The 23,755-nt window shown below is 46.8% G+C and overlaps 1 protein-coding gene across 3 annotated transcripts; it reads left to right on the forward strand.

Annotated features, from left to right (window-relative positions):
- Positions 1-1,684: 1,684 nt before the first annotated feature.
- Positions 1,685-22,837, forward strand: PIK3IP1 (phosphoinositide-3-kinase interacting protein 1). Of its 3 annotated transcripts, XM_039505113.1 has the most exons (12): positions 1,685-1,822; positions 4,814-4,929; positions 5,737-5,832; positions 11,231-11,322; positions 12,387-12,449; positions 13,958-14,115; positions 14,682-14,931; positions 15,677-15,793; positions 15,965-16,081; positions 18,676-18,864; positions 19,009-19,087; positions 21,377-22,837. In XM_039505113.1, the coding sequence occupies exons 7-12, from the start codon at positions 14,865-14,867 to the stop codon at positions 21,582-21,584; spliced, it is 777 nt and encodes a 258-aa protein (XP_039361047.1). In that variant the 5' UTR covers positions 1,685-1,822; positions 4,814-4,929; positions 5,737-5,832; positions 11,231-11,322; positions 12,387-12,449; positions 13,958-14,115; positions 14,682-14,864; the 3' UTR covers positions 21,585-22,837. The 3 variants fall into 3 exon arrangements, with proteins under 3 accessions (XP_039361047.1, XP_039361048.1, XP_039361046.1); XM_039505114.1 differs by lacking the exon at positions 13,958-14,115; XM_039505112.1 differs by lacking the exons at positions 1,685-1,822; positions 4,814-4,929; positions 5,737-5,832; ... (1 more) ...; positions 12,387-12,449; positions 13,958-14,115 and having other exon boundaries at positions 14,315-14,931.
- The last annotated feature ends 918 nt before the right edge of the window (positions 22,838-23,755 follow it).

A 23,755-nucleotide genomic window follows, 5' to 3' on the forward strand; every position in this document is an offset into this window, starting at 1 on the left:
TCAGAGCACGCCTCAGAAGAAAAAGCTGATATAAAATGTTACGGAGTTGATCTCTAGAGCATTGGACGCTGTGTTATAGATGATCACAGATGCCGATGTAGAGAGGCTGAATATCCCTTTCTAGCCTTCCCACATTTAACTTTGATGAAATTTTTATGTACCAAAAACCGAGTGTCCGGACGATTTAGTGAACTCAACGCTGCATTAGGAGTCCGGAATCTCCTGAGTTCTAATCATGGTTCTGCCACTGATGCTCAAGATCTTATAGTACAAGTCACTGAACCTCTGCCTTAACTCCCCATCTGCAAAATAAAGGTTCCTTACATCACAATAGTGTTGCAAGGATTAACCTAATGAAGGTTTATACAATGCTTTGGAAATGCCAGGTGCTTAGGTACATGCTAAGTATTACTAGATCTGCCAAACTAAGGAGCCGGAGACCCACATCAAATTTGCATACGGTGGAGAAGATGGCTGACTCCATCTTTAATGCAGCACGGTGCTGGATCAAGATGTAGCCTTGCATGCTGGGATCTGCACTCTCTGTGGGTCGCACTTTTGTGTTAAAGATGAACACAACGGTGAGCTGCTGCGTAAAATTGTCTGTGCTGTGCTTGATTGCTCCTAATTTAAACTCTGTAGCTATAATGTAGCTGAAATAAGACACATTTTCTTGCTATTTTTCACCTGTGCCATTGCCATAAAGCCTCATGGGTGGGGTTTCTTCATGATTTTGAGCGCCCTCCTCCAGCCACCAAAAAGTCCCCAAAATCATGACTTCACTCATGCAGGAAGTTGTTCTTATATTTTGTAAAGTGAACAGTATTGAGTATTCTAAACCAAAAGACAGATATTCTGTGGCCCATTTTGTACAATGCAAGCCCCACCCAAACAGGTGGGCTGGTGTCACACACTGTTGATATGAAATTGACAAATTGCTGCTAATTTTGGGGGCAGATTGTTCTCCTCTCCTCCCATCTGCCCTCCCAAAAAAACCCCACACAAACAAAAACAAAAAACAGTGTCTTCATTTAAAGAAAAAAAAAAAGGTTTTAAAACCAAGTGGCTCAGACAGAGTTGTTTCTATTATTGATGTATCGATCTCTAGAGTTTACCTTATTTTTACATTTGCTGACCAGTAAAGAAGCAAGATTTTGGCAAGGTAATAAAATATCTTAAAATCTTACTAATCCAGGCTTTGACCAAACAACTCTTGTGATCTGCCAAGGGTTTCACCAGGAGCATGTCAAGATATAGCCGGCTTTCCAGTCAGCAGAAGGGTAAGCCAGGATCAGAGATTGGCACCTCCAGTCATCCTCACTCTTATTGATTATCCACACTGGAGGACTTGGGAGGAAGTAGGCAGGAAAATGTTGATGAAGGATGTAAACTGAGTAGTGTGTTTGGCAAGAGCTTTGTTGACAATTTGGGAATCAGCTTGCTGCTGGACTTGAGCTGGAGGAGAGAGGGCAGTTAACAAAAGTGAACGTAGCATATGTGTCTCCATTTATTGTTTCCATGAGTACTCCGAGAGGGCACTCTGTTCACAATAGGCATAAGCCTAGGGAGAAGTTCAGACAGTGGGCCAAATTCATTCAGATTTCCCTGGAGTTATGGCTGGGATGAATTTTGGCCAGTTGCATCAGAACTTTATTTTGAGTGCTGCAGAACTGGACTTGATGTCATAAAAGGTGTAGAGCTTCTTTTAAAAAGGGAGGATTCTAAAAGCATCCCCATGTATTCTTCTTATCAAAGGGACTCTTAGATTGAAATTAAATGAAAGCGACTTGCTTCCCAGGCCAGTGGACATGAAACCTATTAGGTAGGAGGTTAACAAACCTGTAATGATTGTTCTAACTGGTCCCAATGTGCATGGGAGAGATTTGTGCTGACGTGGTGGCTGGGGTGGGCTTGTTAATGTAGAAACCAAGCAGCTCGCCAATAATATTTTATGGTTCCTTGCATCTTCTGGGGCAAATTGTTAATTTCAGATGAGGTGTATGTTTTTTTGGTGTGACACTGCTGGTTTAAAACAATTCTGTGTGATTTTAAACTTGGGAAGTATGTACTTCTAATAGAACTGAAAAGATCTGGACAAAAAAATCACCTGATGAGTGTTTCTGCATGATCTTGCAGTGAACACAGCTGCACTCTGGGCGCCTTACCCAACTTTTTCTATTTTCCTTCCAGTTGCTGAGTACCCATATTTGTGTAAACAAACTCTCCTTTAGAAAGAGCTTCCCTTTCCTTCCCACCTTCTTTGGTGAGTCTACAATCCTGTTTTTGAGATTTCACAATTCCTTCCCGAGAGACAGGGACTGACATGCCATAAACACTGGATCATAATGGCATTCAGGCATTAGGAGGAGACTAACGAAAGGAAAAAGTTCAGTTATACATCAAAGTGAGATATTTGTATTGCAGTAGTGCCTCCAGCCTCCTAACCGATTGGAAGTGCATACGAATGTAGCAATGGTCCACGCCCCAAAGGTCTATATAACAAAGATAGATACGGGGTGAAGAGAGGGCACATTATCACCATTTTATAGGTGGGTAACAGGCATGGATTAAGGATCTAATTCAGCAAAGCACATTAGTCTCGCTGAATCTATGCCTAAATGATTTGCCCAAGGTCACACAGGAAGTCTGTGGCAGAACTAGAAATTAAACCCGGGTCTCCCAAGTCCCAGTCCGGTGCCTTAACAACAAGAAGAAAATACATGGGATAAAACAGGTAGAGCAAACCAGACTTTTTATTTCCTTAAAGCACAGCAACAGGACTTTAAGGTGGTGAGGATTCGGTGTTCATACCAGTCTTTGGTCTAACTGTAAATGCCTGGTGACAGTATTGAACCTCTTTTCTGAGTGTCGGTGGCTTAGGAAATATGTTTTCTTTCCCCATTGTTTCCTAACAGTTGTCACTCCCTGAACTGAATGTCCTCAATAATTAATTACTTGAAATAGAGGAATCATGTGACTGAATGATCTAACTCTTCAGCTGATTGTATTAATAACAGGAAAACTAACCTAGATTTTGTAGTGTCTGTCGTAACTTGTTAACGTCTTGCTTTTCCTTAAACCTCAGTTCTTAAAATGTAATATCTGAACTTAAGCCGGTGCCTGTCTTAAGTCTGGAGGGTGATGCAATCTGCAGCTTTAATGTAAAAAGAGAAAGTACTTGTGATGCCAAAGTACATTTCAAAAGAACTAATTTCTGACCTTGAAAGGATGAGTAAAATGCTCTGGGTTTCACTACATACAAAATGAGTCAAGCCAAAACAGGGGAAGTTACAGATTGCCCCCACCCCAACAATGAAACAGAAAAGGCTTCTTTTCATTACCCCCTAAAAATAAAACTGCATGTTTTCAATTGTTCAAGGTGACAAAATCTGAGAGACGTGCCAAACTATACTGTGGAGTGCATTGGCCTTACCACTATGATGAAACCCTTCACATCAGTTAAGCAGGCTCTGTACCATTACCCTTTTGCCTAGGCACTGTGCTGAATTTTGATTTTGAGTGGAGTAATATTGACTCTCTGAACCCGTATACCCAGTTCTGTCCCAGAGAGGAGGAGGAACAAATCAGCAAGGGGGGGCGTGGGAGGGGGAGTGATACTAAAGCTTAGATGAAAACTAGAGTTGTCTGGACATCCCCTCCTGGGCCCTGCCTTTTTCCATTTGCGCAAACCTCCCTTTCAAAAGCAAGGCCCCACTAGGCCCTGTGAGTGATCCACAGGAGTTGGTTTTCGCAGTAATCTGCTAGTTACGGGGTTCTCAAACTTCACTGCATCGAAACCCCCTTCTGACAACAAAAACTGCTTCACGACCCCAGGAGGGGAACTGAAGCCTGAGCCCACCTCAGCCCCACTGCCCCCGGTGAGGGGCCAAAGCTGCTCTGGGCAGGAGGGCCAAAGCTGAAGCTTAGGGGCTTCAGCCCCAGGCCTGGGGCCTGCAACCTGAGTCCTGCCACCCAGGGCTGAAGCCCTTGGGCTTTGGCTTCGGTCCTGGGCAGTGGTGCTTGGGCTTCAGCCCCAGGCCCCAGCGAGTCTAAGCCAGCCCTGGCCACCCCATTCAAAGGGGGTTCCGACCCACGTTGGGGTCCTGACCCACAGTTTGAGAACTGCTGTATCTAGTCCATGTTCCTCTGAGAAGAAATGTGATCAGTATTCAAAGCATGGGACTGGGAGACTTGAGATCCTGAATTGTAAACCTGGCTCTGTCATTGATTTGCACTGAAGCTGTGGAATGCCGAGCCCCTTCAGCTCCCATTAACACCACTCTTAGCACCTGGGATGATCAACTCTTTACCCTCTTCCTAGATTTCATTCCCCTTCTATAAAACAGGGTCTGGGAACCATACTTCATTGGTGTGTTGTGGAGACTGATCAGTTAATGAGCCAAATTCTGCTCTCTTTCATCTGTTCAGCACCCTGGACTTCAGGTGTCATGGATAAAAAGTTGGACAAACATTGGGATGCAGTCTTTTCTAAATGTGCAGTATTTAAAAGCTGTCTGGCATTACTGATGTGGTCTTTGGGTCCAGCTGAATGTAGTTTTTCCTGGGTGGCCTTTGCAGTTTTGCAGACCTAGAAGTGCTCTGAGAGATGTTCACTGCAGGAAATAATTGGTGCCTAATTGACATTCCAGTGACTCCCTTGGGCTGGAGGGTCCCTTTCCTGAAGACACTGGCTGATGTATAACCGTCTAAGCTACCTGCAATCATGTAGTAAACACACACCTCTGGTATGTGCTTTGTATGATAAATTGGTGTCTCATTCTTGCTAATTGCTTTCTGGCTGCTTTATCAACAGACAGGTACCTTCTCCAGGCAGCTTTTATGAGCTCTCTCCAGAATTGTCAGGCTGACTCTGCTAACTGTTCGAACCCAAGGGCATGGATTGGGAGAGACTTAAGTCAGACCACAATGGTAAGGCAGAGAGGGAACGTTGCTGCAATTAATGCTGATACAGGGTGTATTAAGATGAAAAGACTTTTCTCAAAAGTCCTGAACAGTGAATGGCTGATGTATGGCGTGAGGAGGGTAAATCAGGAAAGCTGGTACAGTAGGTTTCTTCTGATGCAGTGGCATATGGAAGAGATGGTGCCTTGGAAGGGAGGGAGCAGAGAAGCTTGTCACTGGCTCTGGATAGCCCCAATCCTGCTGCCCTTGAATTTCGCCACTATCTTCAATGGAAGCAGGAGGTGAGGCTTTGATAAGGATGGGTGACTCTCTCCCTGCTTGAATTAAATTTCTTGCCTATTTATAGGTCTACCTCTATTGAAACCGAGCCTGACTAGCCACCTCAGCTGTCTTAGGGACCCATTTGTATCAAGCAATTACTTTTACTCACCTATTTTTTTTCTATTGTGTGTATTTTTTGTATGTTCTGTTGGAAGTTGAGGCCTCTGTACAAGGGAGTACACACTGATTTTAAATGGTAATAAACCAAAAGAGAATTAACCCTGCAGGGTGCATGCGTTTATTTTCTGGAGCCGGACTATAGAAGCCCAGGGTGCAGGGAGAGACGGCCTGTATGTTTCATAGTTCTGAATTTCCCTCTTTGCAGAGACAGCTCCTGCCAGCCTGACAAAGGCTTCTCTTGCTGTCGTCACAGGATTGTGTGAGGGTTGTGCTGTCCTGAGCAGCATTGTGTACATGTTTGGATGGGCTTATTTTGAACACACATAATCCTTTCTCTGTGCCTGCTTGATTAGATTTCTCTAACTCCTTCAGGAGAAGGTGACCCAGCAACAAGTGTCTGTGTGAAAGAGCAGCTGCAATCCATTGGCCATCCCCACTGAATACCAGGAGGAGAGTGAAGATGAAAGGGTACTTTTAAAATAAATATGCTTTTATTTAAGAAATAGCCCTGCAGCCTTCCCATGTCAAGTGTTAGCTAACTAATTGAGTGCACTGCATCCTACCCCAGTGTCTCTATTTTGTAAGAAATAGTATGGTGAGGCAAGGTAACACTACCTGTCCCACTGAGAAAAGGCCTTTCTGAATCCTTGTGGTCTTCCTCATACAGCAGCTAGGGATCTTCACTTCACAACTAGAGTTGCTGTTGAAGATGGCAAACTCTTTGACAGGGTTACTGGCCTCGTGGATGGGTGGGAAGCAGTACACGTGATATGTCTTGATTTTTAATAAGACTTTTGACACAGTCCCATGCAATATTCTCATAAGCAATGTAGGGAAATGTGGTCTGAAATTGCATTACAGTAATGGGGGTGCACAAGTGGTTGAAAGACCTTACCCAGAAAGCAGTTATCAATGGTTAGCTATCAGACTGGGAGGACATATCTAATGGGGTCCCTTGGGTCTGTCCTGGGTCCAGTAGTCAGTATTTTCATTAATATCTTGGATACTGGAGTGGAGAGTGCACTTAACAAAATTTGCAGATGAGACAAAGCTGGGAGGGGTTGCAAGCACTTTGGAAGACCAGATTAAGAATTCAACACTACTGTGACAAATTGGAGAACTCATCTCAAATCAACAAGATGAAATTCAATAAACACAAGTGCAAAGTACTTCACTTGGGAGGAAAAAATCAAATGTACAACTGCAAAGTGGGGAATAACTGGCTGGGTGATAGTGCTGCCGAAAAGCATTCGGGGGTTATAGTGAAACACAAACTCAATGCGAGTCACCAATGTGGCGCATTTGCAAAAGAGTCTAATATTCTGGGTTGTATTAACAGGACTGTTGTATGTGAGACATGGGAAGTAATAGTCCTGCTCTACTCGGCGCTGGTGAGGCCTCGGCTGGAGTACTGTGTTCAATTGTGTGAGCCCTCCTTAGGAAAGATGTAGCTAAATTGGAAACAGTCCAGAGGAGAACAACAACAACAACGATAAAAGGTTTAGAAAACCTGACCTATGAGTAAAGGTTTAAAAAAAAAAAAACCCTGGTCAGGTTTAGTCTTGAGGGGGGCCATGATAAATATAGGAAGGGCTGTTTAAAAAGGGGATGGTGAGCAACTGTTCTCCATGTCCACTGGAGCTGGGACAAAAATAAATGAGCTTCATCTGCAGCAAGGGAAATTTAGGTTAGAAATTAGAAAAAACTTCCTAACTAGAAGGGCTGTTAAGTGTCGGAACAGGCGTCCGTGGGAGGTTGTGGAATCCCCATCACTGAAGGTTTTTAAGAACAGGTTAGACAAATACCTGTCAGGGATGGTCTCGGTTTACTCAGTCCTGCCTCAGCGCAGGGGGCTGGACTTCATGACTTTGTGAGGTCCCTTCCAGCCCTACATTTCTGTGATTCAATGAAACTCAAAACCAGAATTGCAGAGGGAGGTGCTCTCATGCTTGCAGGGCTGGCTTCTGCATGTTTGTAGTGGCTGCAGAGAGGTTGTATGTATTGTAGGAGTTATAAAATGTGCTGTCTCTATATGTCTGTGATGTGCACAATTGAGGAAAACCAGAGACATTTGCCTTTCTGCAAGGACAAGACTAGGGCAGCAGATAGGCAACAGCTGTGGAGGATGAAGCTGGGAGGGATGCCTGGGGGAGGGGTTACCAGGGAAGATTGCGACTGCAGCTCAGGTGGTTGCACCACAAGTGCAGCAATCCGTTCAGCTCCATGTTGATCCCAGTCCATGCCTACTGCTCCTCAGGTCGGCCCTGCTGCCTGGGCAGTCCCTGGCCACTGCCCCGGACTCACACTGCAGCCACCGCTTTAACTCCACCATGTCTCTGGCAGTGCTGCCAGTGTGTGGGCAAGGAGCCCGATAGCGAGGAGCTCCTCTGGAAAGGTCCAAGGGGCAGACTGGCGGGTGCAGGGATTGCTGGGGGGGTCAGGTGGGGGTGGTGCGTTTTGAGGGGTGAGTGCGGGGGGGGGACTGGGCAAGGGGCCAGGTGGGGGATAGCAAGATGGTGCCAGGTTAGGCCAAGGATCCAGGTGCAGGGCTGAGGTAGGGTGGCAGTGATAATGTATTTTGCCTTTGTTGCAAGATCTTTACTTTGAATGTCAAGTCCAAATTGGCAAGCAATGGCATCTGAGACTGGAAAAATATATCTGCCACTTTCAGCAGTCATGAAAAATCTCTTGATCACATTTAATCATTCAGATGTGTAATGGACTGCAGGGGAGATTAAACTGTAATAGTTGATCAAAATAATCAGTATATACTTAGTGTGTAAACAGAACACTGGCATAATGTTCTGCATAGACTTGTCGCTCTTACTTGGACACTTGCTGTTCAGATATGGCTCTTCCAGGCCATTCCGACAGGCTGTAGGAACCAGGTAATGGAAACTTCCTAAAATTTGTGGAGTTGATAGTTCTGTCTGATGACATTATGAAATAATTTCTGCAAAGAATAACGTCAAATAGTCCTGTCTTCATTACATTGGGGGGAAAAAAATTTAGAATGAGCTAATTGACCTTTTGGCATCAGAAATCAGAGGCAAAATCTTATCCATGGTGAAGGAATCAAAATATTACTTAGTCGTCCATGGTTGCACACTGGCTAATAGCCAAGCGGTAGACATGTCTATGATTGTAAGATTTATTTCCATAAGATCTGGAAAAAAAGTGTAAATGTGAAAATACAGGAATGCTTCTTAGTATTTGTGAAACTGGATGATTCAAGTGGTGCAGGCATGGCAGAAGTTCTTCTCCAGAAGTTAAATAAAATGGGACTGCCTCTTGCAGATGTGAGAGGGCAACACTGTGACAATGGAGCTAACATGAAAGGGAAGAATAGCGGAGTGTAGAAACAGATGCGTGAGCTTCTCTTGAACAGTTTTTGTGTCCAGTAGCACCCATTCTATCAGCCTGGTATTGAGCAGTGCTGCTGGCTGTTGTACCGAAGGCGTGAACCTTTTGGGGGTCATTCAGGCTATTTTAATTTATTTTCAATCCGTTTGTCAATGGGATATTGTTTTGAAACACACTGGACACTCTGGTATTACAGTGAAACAACTGCCTGTAAGAAGATGGAAAAGCAGAGTTGAAGCAGTAAGAGCCATGAAGTGTTAAGCTGGAGAAGTGTATGATGCATAGCTATCCGGAGCTGATAATGCAACACTGGTTGGTACCTCTGGAGCCAAATCTCATGCAGAAGCATGATCCATTGCTGAACAAATGCTTACTTTCAAATTTCTGTGCAGCTTAGTGGTGTGGCATTGTATATTGTCTGAAGTTAACATAGCAAGGAAGACTTTATAAGCGGCAGAATTTTACCTGCATCAAGTAATCAAACAGTTAGCAATTCTACAAGATTCCTTGCAAAACTATGGTTCCAATTACAATTTTGCATCTGTACCTGCTTGAGAATTAGCAGAATCACTTGGCATGTAGGGAAGGCTGCAGAAGAAATCCAACTCTGAAGTTGAAGGGAAAAAAAATTGGCTACTAGGCTCACAATGAACCAGGTGTCATTAGAGAAGTGAAACTGTTAGTGTTACATTTGGGTTGGGGAAAGATGGCACCAGGGGAGGCCTAAGCACTCCCCAGGGCTCAGACACACAGCACCAGCCTTTAAAATGTGAGGCAAGTTTCTCCAATATAAGAAGATGCTAAACAGCAGACAAAGAGGAGGAAATATGAGAACAATTCCTTTAAAAAAAAAAAAAAAGTGGAAAAGTATTTCTAACTTTCAGTTTCATTGTTGGGGAGATGCCAAAGTGGCGAGCGAACTGGGGTGTATGTGGGATGTAGGGAAAACTGGATCTAAAAAATTAACATTCATAAATCTTGAGCTCTTGACTTCAAGGCCCGTGCTTTCACCCCTTAGATCACGGTGCCTCCCAACTAAAACCATGCTGCCTTCCTCACAAAGGCATTTCTCCTCCACCCTTAAAGAGACAGGCTCTGTTTTTCCAGCAGTAGCCTAGGTTGGGAAATCACCCCCTCCTCCGTCAGCTGTGCCTTGTGCCTAATAACACAGCTAGGGTTTGGTGATATCCTGCCATGACACATAGCAAGTAAAAACAACAGGTTATGTAATCCAAGCAGTTTTGTTATTTGTGTGCCTGGCCCAGAAACCAGGAAGGAGGAGTTCTGACAAGGACAACAGTAATCTAAATTGAGTCTGTTACAAAATAGACCAGCATGAATACAAATAACTCTGGGTTGTTTGCTTGCTTTGGTGATGAGTGGTACTGATTACCATCGTGGTAAAATGCTGTACAGATTATCACAAGAGAGGCCACAATAGAAAGATGTAGCTGTCTGAAGGGTTCGATCATGCTGGGGGTTGTGTCCTGACTCCAAATGCATTCAGCACTGACCCCTTTGTGATGGAAAAATATAACTCCCCCTTCAAGCCCTGCAGTCACCCACAGGGGCTACTTTGCCCTCCTCTGAACCACAGGACCCAGATTACACTGCTAGAGCCTCTAGCCTTTCATTATATACCATGCAGAAAACTCATCAGCGAAGGCACTCTGAGTAAGTAGAGCAAACTCTCTGAACCTGTCCAGACCAGTTCAAATATCAGAGCAGGTTGTTTTGCTCCTGCTGACTTCCTTGTTAGTCCTGGAGGCTCTGGCTGTCACTTACTTGGCAGTAGCTCCTGCTCTTGGATTGGAGGGGGGAGGGGAGAGCCTTTTCTTTACCATGCCAGCAGGGAGATCCAGCAATGGAGTCAGAACTTTCACTCCCTCTCTCCCCTCTGACCCGTAATACATGGTTTCGCTCTCTGGCTTGTAATTCTGCTGCTCCACATTGGCCCACAACTTCATAAACTCCATGTGTAGTCGGAGCCCCCTTGTCCCAGTCCTTGTGATTGACTCCTCATCATTTTTGTAAGCCAGAAATAACGTGTTGGAATTTGTTTCTGTCCCCTGGAGCATCTTGTAAGGATGGGTTTGTTAGGTGAGAAACCCTGACAGACACTGTTTTATGATCGAGCTGGGAGTAGGAATGGTTTGCAGAATTATCTGCATTTTACTTGTAAGTACTTAAGAACACTTAGTATACTTGTTGCTTTCTGTCTTCGGGGCCCTTTCCAAACATTGCCTCATTCTCACAGCACCCTGTGTGGCAGGTAAGCTCCACTGTTGTTTTCATAGAATTATAGGACTGGAAGGGACCTCAAGAGGTCTTCTAGTCCAGACCCCTGCATTCAAGGTAGGACTAAGTATTATCTGACCATCTGTGACATATCTTGGTCTAACTTGCTCTTAAATATCTCTGACAGATTCCACAACCTTCGAAGGCCATTTATTCCAGTGCTTAACTACCCTGGAATATTTCTTTCTTTAAACTTTTTATTAAGTTTTCCCACAGGTGAAGAAGTAGAACAAAGAAAACCAAAGGGACAGTCTGGAAGAAGAAAACATCTGTGACAGTTTGGTCTGCTACTATAAGGTAAATACCATAATATCAGCCTGTACAGACAATGTCTGCATTTGGGGATACAGATATATCAATGGAAGGAAGTATTTTGTAGTGGTTAAAGCACCAAACTGCGTGCAAGACAGAGATGTGACCAGAACCTAGATAAGGGATTCACAATGCAAACTTGAGAAAATCACATAACCTCTCTGTCTCCATTTTCCTATCTGTAAAATGGCATACTGATGTACCTCTGTGAAGTGCTTTAAGATCCTTGACTGAGAAGTGCCATGGATATAGCACAGAGGTATCCATCCAATAATCAGTGGAACACCTCCTTTTCAAATAAAGTCTCTAGAAATTAACAGAAGCTCTCAGCTGCAAGAGCAGAGCAAGTAGATTCAACCCATTCCTAATGAGCAGCACAGCTTTTAATTCCCTTGTTCCCCCCCTCTCTGGAGTTCCATGGCATCTCATTAGACTTTGCTCTGTCAAACTGCAGGGCCTAAATCTGCCCTGGCACCCCAGAAAAACTGGAGATAAAAGGAAAAAAGAAATGTGTACAAGTCAGACAGGTGGAAAAGGCTATTGTGCTTTCCTGGTAATGTGAGAGCTTTTGAGTCCATCCTAGACTCCCTGATTTGACTGCAACAAAGAGTTCTGTGGCACCTTATAGACTAACAGATGTATTGGAGTATGAGCTTTCGTAGGTGAATACCCACTTCGTCAGATCCTACAGCCTTAGTCAGAACTTCTACAGGCTTCAGTGAAAGTGCTGCCAGAAATAAGACCTTGGAACCTGGCCCAGCAACAGTCTGTCCCCACAGTAAAACATAAAGCAATTAAACAGAGCAGACATTTCAGCTAGTGGGAACCAGTACTTATGCAGCTTCCTTCACCAATGATGTCAAAGTCCTTTAAAGCAGACTGAGTACTAATATACCCATTTTACAGGTGGTGAAACAAGCCCCAGGAAGCTTAACTTCACCAGGATCATGTGGAGAACCAGTAGAATATATACTTGCTGGATGCCCAGTCATCCATTATCCACTAGACCTTGTAGCCTTCGGGTGTAAAAATACTTTTCACTCTTTTAGCGGCTTCCAGGTGATGATTCCAAAGCATTTTATAAGCACTGATCTTCTCAACATCCCTCTAAGGTAGGAAATCATGATTAACTACCCCTATTTTATAGAAAGTGAAAATGAAGCACAGAGGAGAGAGTGGAGTGCCCAAGGTCACACACAAGCTCTGTGGCATAGCCAGAAATAGAACCTTGTATTACTGTCTTATGCCTTAACCACAAGCCCATCCTTCCTCCCTAGACCTTTTTAGAGACTTTCTCCCATCCAGAAGGGGTGAATACTTTAGCTCGGGGTAGGCAACCTATGGCGGCACGTTAGCTGATTTTCAGTGGCACTCACACTGCCCGGGTCCTGGCCACTGGTCCAGAGGACTCTGCAGATTAATTTAATTTTAAATGAAGCTGCTTAAACATTTTAAAAACCTTATTTACTTTACATACAACAATAGTTTAGTTATATATTATAGACTTCTACAAAGAGACCTTCTAAAAACGTTAAAATATTACTGGCACACAAAACCTTAAATTAGAGTGAATAAATGAAGACTTGGCACAACACTTCTGAAAGGTTGCCAACCCGTTTTAGCTGATTGTTTTTCATTTGTCTATTTTAAACATATTGTCTGAAATTGCTACAAAAAGGTTGCATTATTTGGATAGAATGCCTACAGCGGAACCAACACTAACAGTATTTTTCAGGGAGTTTTCACCTCTTATTCTCTGCTGTGAGCATGTCTCCAGAAAACTAGGACCAGAGCCACAGATTCTAAATTATGTGGGATTAAATAAAGAAAAAACAGATGAAAAGCAGAGAAGCTCCAGGAATTGATGTCCTTGAGGTGAAAGCATAGCCTGTGTGTTAGTGAGTGCCACCAGGTTTAGTTACACTGTTTGGGATTTCCTGCTTACTATGGCAAACTCAGAGGAACCCAAATTAGGAAATAAGGGAGTACACCTTGGTAGTTACAGGTGAATAGGGAGCCCTTCATGGGCCATCTTCCCCCTGTGTACATTTCTAAAAGAGAGAAATTCTTCCTCATATCCAGACTAAAGATGGCAGGATTAGGATCCTTGGGGAAACCAAAGATGTCATGAATATGGAGGCCAAGGATTCAGATTGGTAGAGGTTGGAAGGAATCACGCATGAATATGTAAAATGGGGCCTGTGACCCATCCTGTAGCTGAAACCAGGGAAGCTACACTTGTGAGACAAATTGTTGTTTTCTCCCTCTATTAAGCTGTTGGAGTTAATGAAGGTGTTTATAGCTATAATTGCTTGTTATTACCAAAAATATTTACCTTACTCCAGCAGCTCAGGTTTGTTTCCAATATACAAATTAATTGCACATGATTAAGATCAGGATCTTGTCTAAAAGGTGCCAACCTGGGTCTCTCTCTACCATGTTGTGCAGACACGTTCTGTCACTGATTTCAAGGCTGTAGGAAGAAGCTGAGACAGGCAAACACATGTACCCCAGTTGCAATAGTACAGTATTTCTACTTTGCAAATACCCTTCCCTCAGATCCCATAGCACTGCAGTATAAGAACCTGAATAGAATAACATCCACCCTTCCTCACTCTAGAATCATATTTTTCTTCAAACCCCCACTTCTATGGCACTACTCCTGTGGGATAGCAAGCATGGCCCTTCTGTAGCTGTCATCGCACTGTTACCAATCAATCCACTAGACCAGCAAAAAACATCAAATGGCCTTGTTTCATAACATGCATTGTCACACAGGTAAACTTGATTTCCTAACTCCCTCAGTGGGTGACTAGTAGCACAGAGGGATTTATTGCTGAAGGTGGGAAGGGGATGGGTCTCTCCATCTCTGAATGGTGTGTGTATTCCTTGGTGTGTCTGTGGGTGTAGGCCTAGGGATTATTATCCCCGGAGAGATTGCAGCAGAGGGGAGCCTGTGCTGCAATCTGAGAGTGCTGTGAGGGGAGCCGCAGACAGAAGCTCACCACCTCCCCATAGGCGGGAGGCCAAAGGAGTTGAACCGGCTCCACTACGCCTGTGTGCACGCAACAGCCACGGAGGGGTTAAATGTGATTTAACTCCTGCTATAACTGGTTCCTGGGCGCCCCTCGCCGATCCCAGAATCGTGCAAAACCTTCGGAGGTCAGGGGACGTGAAAGCCCAGGTTGCCGGAGTTTGCCCTAGTGCTTCTGTTTCACCGTTTATATTTTATTAGTGAATCCTCGAAACTCTCCGAGCCAGGGGTCGGGCACACAGACCCTGGGGCTGCCTGCTCCGCCACTCTCTGCTGCAGCTGTTTTCTCTCGCTCTCGCTGCATGTTTAGGAGCCAGACTCTAGAGAGGAGGAGCCTTCGCTGCAGTGAGCTACAGCCCAGCCTGTTTACCAAGAGAAAATAACAAGACCAAAGCAGGGGCCGAGGCCAAAAAGGAGCGAGCAGCATTCCCAGATTGCTGAGACTTCCACGGCTACTTCTCCAGCCTTCGCTCGTGCCCGGATTGGATCAAGGATGCTGGACTGGGTGCAAGCTTTGCTTCTCGGCGCCGCGCTGCTAACAGCAGCGTCTGCCACCGAAGGTGAGAGCCGAACCCCCCCATCCCGCACACACGCACCGAGCTCCCCGAGCCTGCATTGCCCTGCTGTGGGGCAGGGGTGTCTTATTCCGGATGGTTTCGGAGAGAGGGACTCCGAGCTCCATCTTTGTTACCAGGAACAAAGGCAAATCTCAGCCTCCTGAAAACCCTTCTGCCTCTGCCAGGGGTTTGAGATTGTGGCACATAAAATAAGTCCGGTCCTCTTGAGTGCAGGGACAGCGTGACCTCCCGAGGTCCCTGCCAGCTCTGGGAGTCTAGAAAGGGTAAAGAGGACGTGACGGATCTCAGGACGCAGGGACAGCGGGGGTGCGGAAAGTGGAAACCATGGATCGGGTTGTTGTTACTACTTCCAGCCCGGGAGAGGGGAGCTGCCGCACGCCTCCGAAGGGGTGGCTCAGGGAAACGGGGGGGAGATGCTGCCCTACGTTTGCAGATCAGCGGAGCTGGTCGCCCAACCCTCCCCTTCTGGGCAGTTTGAAGAGTTGCTTGGCTCTGCGGAGAGACTTTCGGCCCCCATTTTAGAACAGTCTGTTCGCCCCCATTCAGCTCGGAAATGTCATGGCGTCCGGGGAGGGTGTTCGGGGCTTTGATGTTTTAAAGGTGCCTTGACGGAAGAGGCGAGAAGACAGAGGCCGGGGGCGAGAGGGGGCTGGTACCAGGGGGTGCCGCTGGGGGCTACAAAGCGGGCGCAGTTTCAGGGCCGGTAGGGCTCTCTCGTTCTCTGCAGAATGTGTCCGTGGCAATGGCGTTTCCTACCGGGGCAGCCAGCAGCTCACCTCGAGCGGTGCCCCGTGCTTGAACTGGCTGGCGGTGCGGAGAAACCACAGCGCCGCTCTCCTCGCAGGTAGGTGCGCTCGGCTGCCCCGCCGCGGGGGCGGTTGGGTTTGGGGGGGGCGGCTCCAAACAGCTCCTCAGTTGTGTTACTACCCGTCCCCCCCCCGTGTGTGTCTCCCGGGCTGGGGGGGGGTGCAAGCCCAGCCCCTGCCGCGCATTAACTGTCTTTCCCGGCCCCCAGTCTCCGAGGATCACAGCAGCTGCCGGAACCCCGACGGCGCTGCGGCCCCCTGGTGCTACGTGAGCGGCGAGGCCGGCATCCCGGAGCGGAGCCCCTGCGACATCGCCCCCTGCCCAGGTGAGCGCGATTCCGCCCGGCGCTGGGCTCCCCGCGCGCTTCCCCGGGCTGGCGCGAGCCCTGCTCCCCCCTGCCCCAGTCGGGGGTCCCCCCCGCTGCGGGGCCACGTGCCCGCTGCTCTCCCCGCGTGGGGTCAGCGGGGCCAGGGCACGTGCGCCGGGGGAGCGCGTCGGGTGAACAACGAGGGGGTGCAGTTGCCAGTCCCCACCCCTGCTGCAGCGGGATTGGCTGCCCTGTTGCCAAGCTTCTAGGGGCTGCTGATTGGTCTCCCGTTTTGGGGTGATGTCATCCCAGCGGCTCTAGCTCGGCGTGTAAACAATTTAACCCCGCCCCCAGGGCGGGGCTGTCCCCGCCCCCTGCACGTGGAGTGAGCCGCCCAGCCCCGCTCTTTCCAGGGCACCCTCCGTGACGTCATGCTGGCCCTTCCCGCGTGTGTCTCGCGCCCCAGAGCGAGCCTCTGCGCAGCCCCCTCCCCACCAGCCCCTAGTCCCACGTGGGTCACTGCAGGGAAAGGCCAGGTCAGGGTGGGCAGCTCAGGTGTCACAAACTGGAGGGAGCGAAGAGCAGCAGAATGTCAGGGACTGTGAGGCTCAGGCACCAGCTTGTGGGGAGCTTCGCAAACAGCTGCGGCACCCGTGAAACTACAGGGGGCTGGAAGCAAAGATTAAACAAGTGAAGCTATCCAGAGTGGACACAGTGGGATTGATAGGGGGACAGGCTAACCACCTACAGGTATGGAGAGGAGTTGTCTGATGGGAGAATAATTAGAATCAACAGGAAGAAATTAAGAAAGGGAAGAACTGGTATACCAGGAAGATATCCCTGATAGAGGTGTTAGAGTGGGGAATAATCTGTTTAGGACTATTCCAGGGAAAATGTTAGAAGATGCACAATACAGAACACATCTGCACTGATCCTGTCTGAACTATCTGCTTGTTTACTCTCCTCTCTAATGTCTAAGAGTCTGTGCCCCAAAAACCTCCCCTAGGCACCCCCATCTTTCATTTCAAAATTTGTTTTGGTTAAAAAAACGTTCCCAGAGAGTAGTCATCTGTGGTTCACAGTCAAGCTGGAAGGGCATAACAAGTGGGGTCCTTTTGTTCTACAGGAGAGCGTGTTCCTCCTTGCATGTAGTCCTCCACCCCAGGCAGGACAATACTAGGTAACCCAGAATTCTTGCTTCCCTCAGTCTTCTCAGTCCTCCTACCCTTGGACTGCAGCTCATTAAGGACAAAGCAGAGCAGATGTTCCCTGTTTATGGCTCTTTATTTAAAAGTCCTAGGACTGGGGAACTGCCTGGGATTGGGAGCCAATATGCTGAGCAATTGGCGCAGTTGCCAGGGAGCCAGCCATTTTGTCAGATTAAACCACCTTCCCTGCTGTGGTATGTCTGCCCGGGGAAGAGGCTGTCCCATTGCTTTCTCTCCCCAGGCATAGCCCCTGCCAGATCCTGTTCTCATTTTTTTTCTGAAAGACACCGTGTGAAGTAACATCCCTCTGCAGAGGGACCTTTATTTCCTGGTGGTCTCCTGCCTGTTACTAACCCAAGACCCCCTCCCCCCGAATCACATAATATTTTTTTTCTAAAAGATATGCTATAGTTCAAAGAGAAATTAATTCAGGGAAGTCCTGTGGTCTGTGTTATATGGGAAGTCAGTCTGGCTGATCACAGACTCAAGGTATTGAACCAAAATGCTCCAAGGAAAAATACCTAAAGGAAGGAATGTTGCCATCATATGTGTGGGATGGGGGTTCTGAGACCCATAGAAAAGATGTGGTGGCTTTCAGTCATGGCAGCATATTGAGTGGGGGGGGGTCTCCTCCAAAAAGGTAGTTTTTCTTGTCTAGGACTAGCCCAGACAGGGAGTAGAAGCGTGTCCTGCTGGTATGGTCTTCGTTATTTCACTGTGGTCATATGAAATGGAATATGAAGATTAGTGAGCCACATGGATGATGTGAAAGGTTTATATTGCCAGTGCCCTGAGCTGACACCCCCTTTAGCTTTTGTCAGGAATATGAAACGTGAGCTAGATGGTGGACCCAGAGTGAGTGCTCCCCCTCTTCCCTTCACTCTTTCACAAGGGCTGTTTGGTAGCAAGCTGTAAATAAGAGAGTGGTGATGGATTTAAATTCTTTCATAGACCAGTCCCACGCAGGCCTTTCCTGCTCAGTAATGTGCTCCTGCAAGAGTTCAGTATGGGGATATTGATTAGCTTGGTCATTTCTGTTCAGCGTGATTTTTTTTCTCTGTATATTGAGCTATAAATGGATTTACCTGGTGGCCCTTTGATTAATGCTCTGGGTTCAGGTCTCACCTCTGTTCTCTCACTCCTATTTTGGTGCTCTGCTCTGCCAGTTGCCTAGATTGCTCTTGACCTTTAGCAGCAGTTGAACTGAAAAGTGTGTGTGTGTGTGTTTTCTCCCATCTGTGGGGAGGCATTGTAACATCTAAGGGGGAGTGGGACTATGTGTCAGTCTAAGATGAGGGAGGTCCCAAGGTTCTGGGTCTGAGATGGGTTTGTGCCCCATTCACAAGATAGCTGTTGCTATGAAACTTTGGTGACACATTTTAATGTATTTTTTTCCCCCAACAGTTGATACCTCCTCCACAGAGACTCTGGTCCCTACAGTTGTGGCTGAGGTTTCTCAGGGGATAGACCAGGTATTTGAACCAGCTGATACTTTACCAGCCCGGAGCGAGGCAGCTGCTGTGCAGCCCGTCATTGGGATCAGTCAGAGAGTCCGGATGAAGTCCAACGAAAAGAAGGACTTGGGGACATTAGGTATGACCTCCAGGAACACTCTGTAGATTCCTCAGTGGGACAACAACAGGATGTTTCTTTTCTGAACCCTAAAGCCACTGCTGTATACAGAAGCTGAGCTGCTGCCTTGTTCCTAACTTTGTCGCTTCTGCTCCTTCTCCACAGGCTATGTGATGGCCTTCATCATGATGGTGATAATCATTGCCATTGGAGCTGGCATTGTTGTGGGCTACATCTACAAAAGGTAAGTAGTCTCTGGATCAAGAGTTTGCGTTGTGGCTGTGATACAGGCCTATAAAAGTCAGGAAATTCTGAGCTACTATAGATAACACCTAAGTCCCAGTTCATGCAGGACTCTGAGAAGGGTAGGCTCTTATACATTGGTGGTGGTGCTGCTGTGAGATCTGGTCTTGTCATAGCCTTGATGGAACTCATTTAAATACAGAGGTATTAGGTCCCATAATAACCCCCCGTTCTCCCAGGGCCAGTGGAGGAGCCCACTCCCCTTGAAGTATAGCCTCCAAGATGCTGCACCATATAGTTCTATATGTCTTGATTGATGGAGCTTTCACCACTTGGTTTCTGAAAAGTGTCACAGGGCAAGATTTATTAAGCTTCCATTCCATTATTGCAAGTCAGAGGCCCTTGGCAGGGCTGCAGTTATGTAGACACATAACATAACACATAGTGACTAATCTGCCTATGATTCCCCAATATGGACCTGCCAGCACATCTGCGAGTCACAAGTACTGGCTACTCTGTTAAAGCAGTGGGAGTTAAGTACCTCATAGGATTAGGCCCTAACACAGTGAGACAGTAATAACAGCTGTATTTAAAAACAAACACCCAAACCACAGTAACCTGCCCTTTGTTCTGTGTCTTCCCCAGGCTGAGCCCACTCTTCCCCTTCCTACTCCTAGCAGTCTAAGCCAGCTCTCCCTTTTGTGTTTATACCTTCATCTATTTGAGTGAAAACAGGGTAGAATCATAATTCTTTCCCTTTCCTAAATTTGTCCTTTGAATTGCATGGCCCCGTTAGCCTGACAGCTGCACATACTCAACTCCCCTTCAGTTCAGTCAGACTTACATGTGCACCTGACAGGCTGATCGGGCCTGCAGTTTGTTGATAGTATTCCAGACAGACATCCTACAGCCACAGAGCGATTATCACATCCCTGCTTTAGGGCTTAACTCTTGTAGCTAGCGGCCAACCTCTCCTAGTGAAGCAGGCTGAGCCAAGTCCTTACATACGATGTATCAGCAAGCTTGGACAGCAGAGACTCCCAGCAGTGTTACATAAGGTTAGAGCACGAATCTAGCACTTGCTAATGAGCGTGATGGAGGGGGCCAGTGCAGGTAGATAGAGAGGACTGGCGGGGGAGGAGGGAAGAACAAACGTTAGACTGCACTAGACCTGCCTGGCAATAAACCCTGGAAGCTGTTCTAGCCTCTTGGAGCTGGCTACTCCAGGGCTCAAGCAAAGGATAGTCTGAAATGTAATTTCTGATCCACCAGACTTCAATTGAATTGGGGCCTGGCTCTGCCAGGACTGTGTTTGCTGTGAGATTTGGATTTTGGGGAGGCTTGACTCTTAGTAGCCCCTCCCTTAAATCAAAATAGCCCAAGTTCAAGCTTCAGGCAGGGTCAGCACTGGATGCTTCAGTTTTTCCCCTTTTCAGCTCGCCATGTTCAGGAGCATTGGCTTCCCGGTTAGAGTTAAATTTTGCATGTAGCACTTGTCTTAAAAAAACCTGGTTGGTGTCTCATTAACTAAAGCACTCATTACCTTTGCTATAGAGTTCAGTAACTGTCACTCATTTTTTTTAAAAAAAGCCACTTCTTGGCACCAGACACTGAAGACGTGTCACCTTCCTTGCTGTCATGTGAGGGGTCAGGTAGCTTGGAGAAGCAAGTCTCTTTGGAACACAGCAGGCACATAAAATCATTACATACCTACGCTGAGCAGTGCCATTAACGCAGTTTGCTTTCTGGAAGATACTCATTGCCTAAAGCATGTGTTTATCCCTCCTCACCTGTGCAAGTGCCAGCCACCACCCAGAGCTCTTGCATCCTTTCCTACCATTCACCGTTAATGGCTTCTCTAAACATTGGCAGCTCCTGCTTTGACTCAGCAGTCCTGCATGTTACAGGGACTCCAGACAGAGCCATAAACTAAAATCCAGTTAGCTGCCACATGTTGTTTCCATATCTACTGTCTGGGCCTTGAGTCTAGTGCCAGGTGGGAGCAGACTGGCTTTAACCTCCATGATGGTGTAAGACTAGATGAACCAGTCAAAAGCAAGGAGTGTTGGAAACCTCCCCCCCCACACCGCACCTGGCTCGGTTTGCTTTCAGCTCTGTAGTTCAGAGTTTGGGGAAAAACCCAGCACCTCACATTCATGTTAAAGGCCTGGTCTGTTGTTGGAGCAGTAGCTTCTTCCCTTCTGCTGCAGCTCCTTTGGGCCAGAGCCCACGTGTAGGGACTGACCTTACTGCAGTCAGCACTCAGAGCACCTGTTCTGGTTCTTTCTAGGGGCAAAGACTTGAAGGAGCAGCACGAGCAGAAGGTTTATGAGCGTGAAATGCAGCGCATCACCCTTCCACTTTCTGCCTTCACGAACCAGGCCTGTGAGCTTGTGGATGAGAACACGATAGTGGTACACACCAACCAGACCCCCATAGAGGAGGCACATGATGGCAACGCACCTCTCATGGGCCAGGCGGGTACTCCTGGTGCCTGAGGAGCTAGGGCCAGGAGAGGCACAGGTTGAAACGATTGAGGCTAAGATCCCAGTCTCTTGTTTTGGGAGTGGGGGTTCATTTGTGTTTTTTTTGTTGATGAATTCCAGCAAGTGACAGGACTTGGAGATGCACTGAAATGGGGGCTGTTCATTTTGTGGCTAGCAGGACTTGTTTCACTTGAGGACTGGTGCAATGTGCCATGCTGGCCCCACCTCCTGTACTTCAGAATGGGAACTCCCCGCATCCTCTTTTTCTGTTCCTCTCCCTTTTGACCAGTGTTACATGCATTTCAGCCTGTACTCTGACACAGCAGCAGTATCAGAGGGACTGGTGGGAGCTTTACAGCAGGGTTGTGTAGAGACTTTGAATGTACTTTTATAGGAGAAAAGCTGTTCTGTGCAAATGTCTTTTAGAGATGGGGAAGAGTCAACTGACAACTATCAATATGGGCACATGAAGAGCTCAGGTTCAGCTAGGAGACAGAAGATTTTGGTTAAAGGGGAGGGAGACAGCCCCCAATGCATTGCTTAAGAGATCTCTCTCAAGATACTCTTAAAGCAAAGTCTTCCAGTGCCCAGGACACATTCCCCACTCTCTTTGGCTGGTACGGAAGAGCCTGGTTCCAGAGCATCGAGCTGGGCTGTCTGCTAGGGCAGAAATATTTCAGAAGTGGAGGGAAGATAGACAACCCCTCAATCAGCTTCAGGCAGAACGGCCAAGTACTCTTTGCTGCTTAAAGGGATAGTAGCCATTTCTGAATTCCTTTCAGACTTTCCCCAGGGATGTGTATTTCCAGCAAACAAGAGTTTAAGCCAGTCCTAGGGTGAATGCAAGTGGAAAGTGCTTGAGAGAAGGACAAGCCAGCTGCACTAGTGCAGGCACATCAAGGCCTTGTGCATCCTGTTCTGTGTCCCTTGCACAGGCTGCAGGAGAGGTCACGCTGTAGGGGCTGTTTATCCAAAGGGGCCAGTTTGGATAAAGATTTTAGGGCAAGTGTATCAGCAAGAAGCACTTGTCTGTTCATAATCTGTGTAGGACTAATTCAGAGAAATGCACAGCCCCATTGCTGCAGCAGGGTTCAAGCCATCCAAATAAGGTTTTCTACCCACTTACTTTAAGGGGACTTACTGAGCAGACATTAAGGGTTGATGTTTATATGGTTCAGAAAAGGGATTTTTTTTTTTAAAGTCTTTGAATACCATTTCTTTGTAAATATTTTAAATACCTCAAAATAAATATGCAGATTGTGCTACATTGTATTAAAGCTTAAAAAGGAAAATAAAAAGGTTCTGTGGAAACTTGTGTGGGCTTCAGTTGAAGTAGCTGCTCACACCTAGGAAGCGTGAGCAGCTCAGCATGCCTTTCTGAACACCGTTCAGTTCATTCTGGGTATTTAGCTGCACGAGCCGGCTAACAGCATTATTCAAACCCAGGCAAGGCCCCCTACCCCAAACTGCAAAGCAGTGAGAGGAGAGAATAATTAAGGCCATTGTAGTTCACCCATTGCTCCATTCAGAGCTACAACCCCATCCTGCATAAGAGAGAGACAGCCACAATCACCTCCACAATTCAGAGAACATGCCTTCACCTCTTGCTAACACCATGGGATATTGACTCTGTAGACATACTGGCAAAGTCTAGCATTAGAATGGAGCAGAGCATGCCTAACAAAGCAGCTGTCTATTCACAAGCCCAGAACAAGCTACTGTGACTAAGCAGGCTGGGCCTGTGGAGAGAGGATCTAATTATTCCTTTTCTGCTCTGATGGAAGTGGATTCTGCTTTACTTCCTGCTCAGAGGCAGCTGTGTTGCTCCTGCTCTTGCTTTGGAAAGGCTGGTGTAAACACAGTCAGAAGGTTACAGTGGCTGGCATGGATTAAGAGGAGGCAGCACAGCTAGAGTTCAGGTGATTTCAAAACTGGCAATGGCAAATGCCTTTTATTTTTAAAGTCTACGCCTGACAGTAGCTGCTGTTACTGCCACCTGTTCCACTGCCCTAGCTGAAGGCACTGCTGTAGAGGATTTACAGATAGGTCAGGCATCAGATCCTAACCTTCTACAAAGCCCTTGCTCAGTCAAGTCAGTCTGCAGAAACCAGTCTGATGTCCCTGGTGATACTCTGAGTGAGGGGTCCCGTTGTGTGGCAGCCTCATGTTCTTTCATAGAATAT

This window comes from Mauremys reevesii, linkage group 18, assembly GCF_016161935.1.
Source record: "Mauremys reevesii isolate NIE-2019 linkage group 18, ASM1616193v1, whole genome shotgun sequence".
NCBI classification, from domain to species: Eukaryota; Metazoa; Chordata; order Testudines; family Geoemydidae; genus Mauremys; species Mauremys reevesii.

Bases quoted from the DNA above. Each gene is read 5' to 3' on its own strand.
- PIK3IP1 (XM_039505113.1), top strand. From the start codon at position 14,865: ATGCTGGACTGGGTGCAAGCTTTGCTTCTCGGCGCCGCGCTGCTAACA. The intron at 14,932-15,676 runs GTGAGAGCCGAA...CGTTCTCTGCAG, and splicing joins AGCAGCGTCTGCCACCGAAG to AATGTGTCCGTGGCAATGGC. The intron at 16,082-18,675 runs GTGAGCGCGATT...TTCCCCCAACAG, and splicing joins CGACATCGCCCCCTGCCCAG to TTGATACCTCCTCCACAGAG.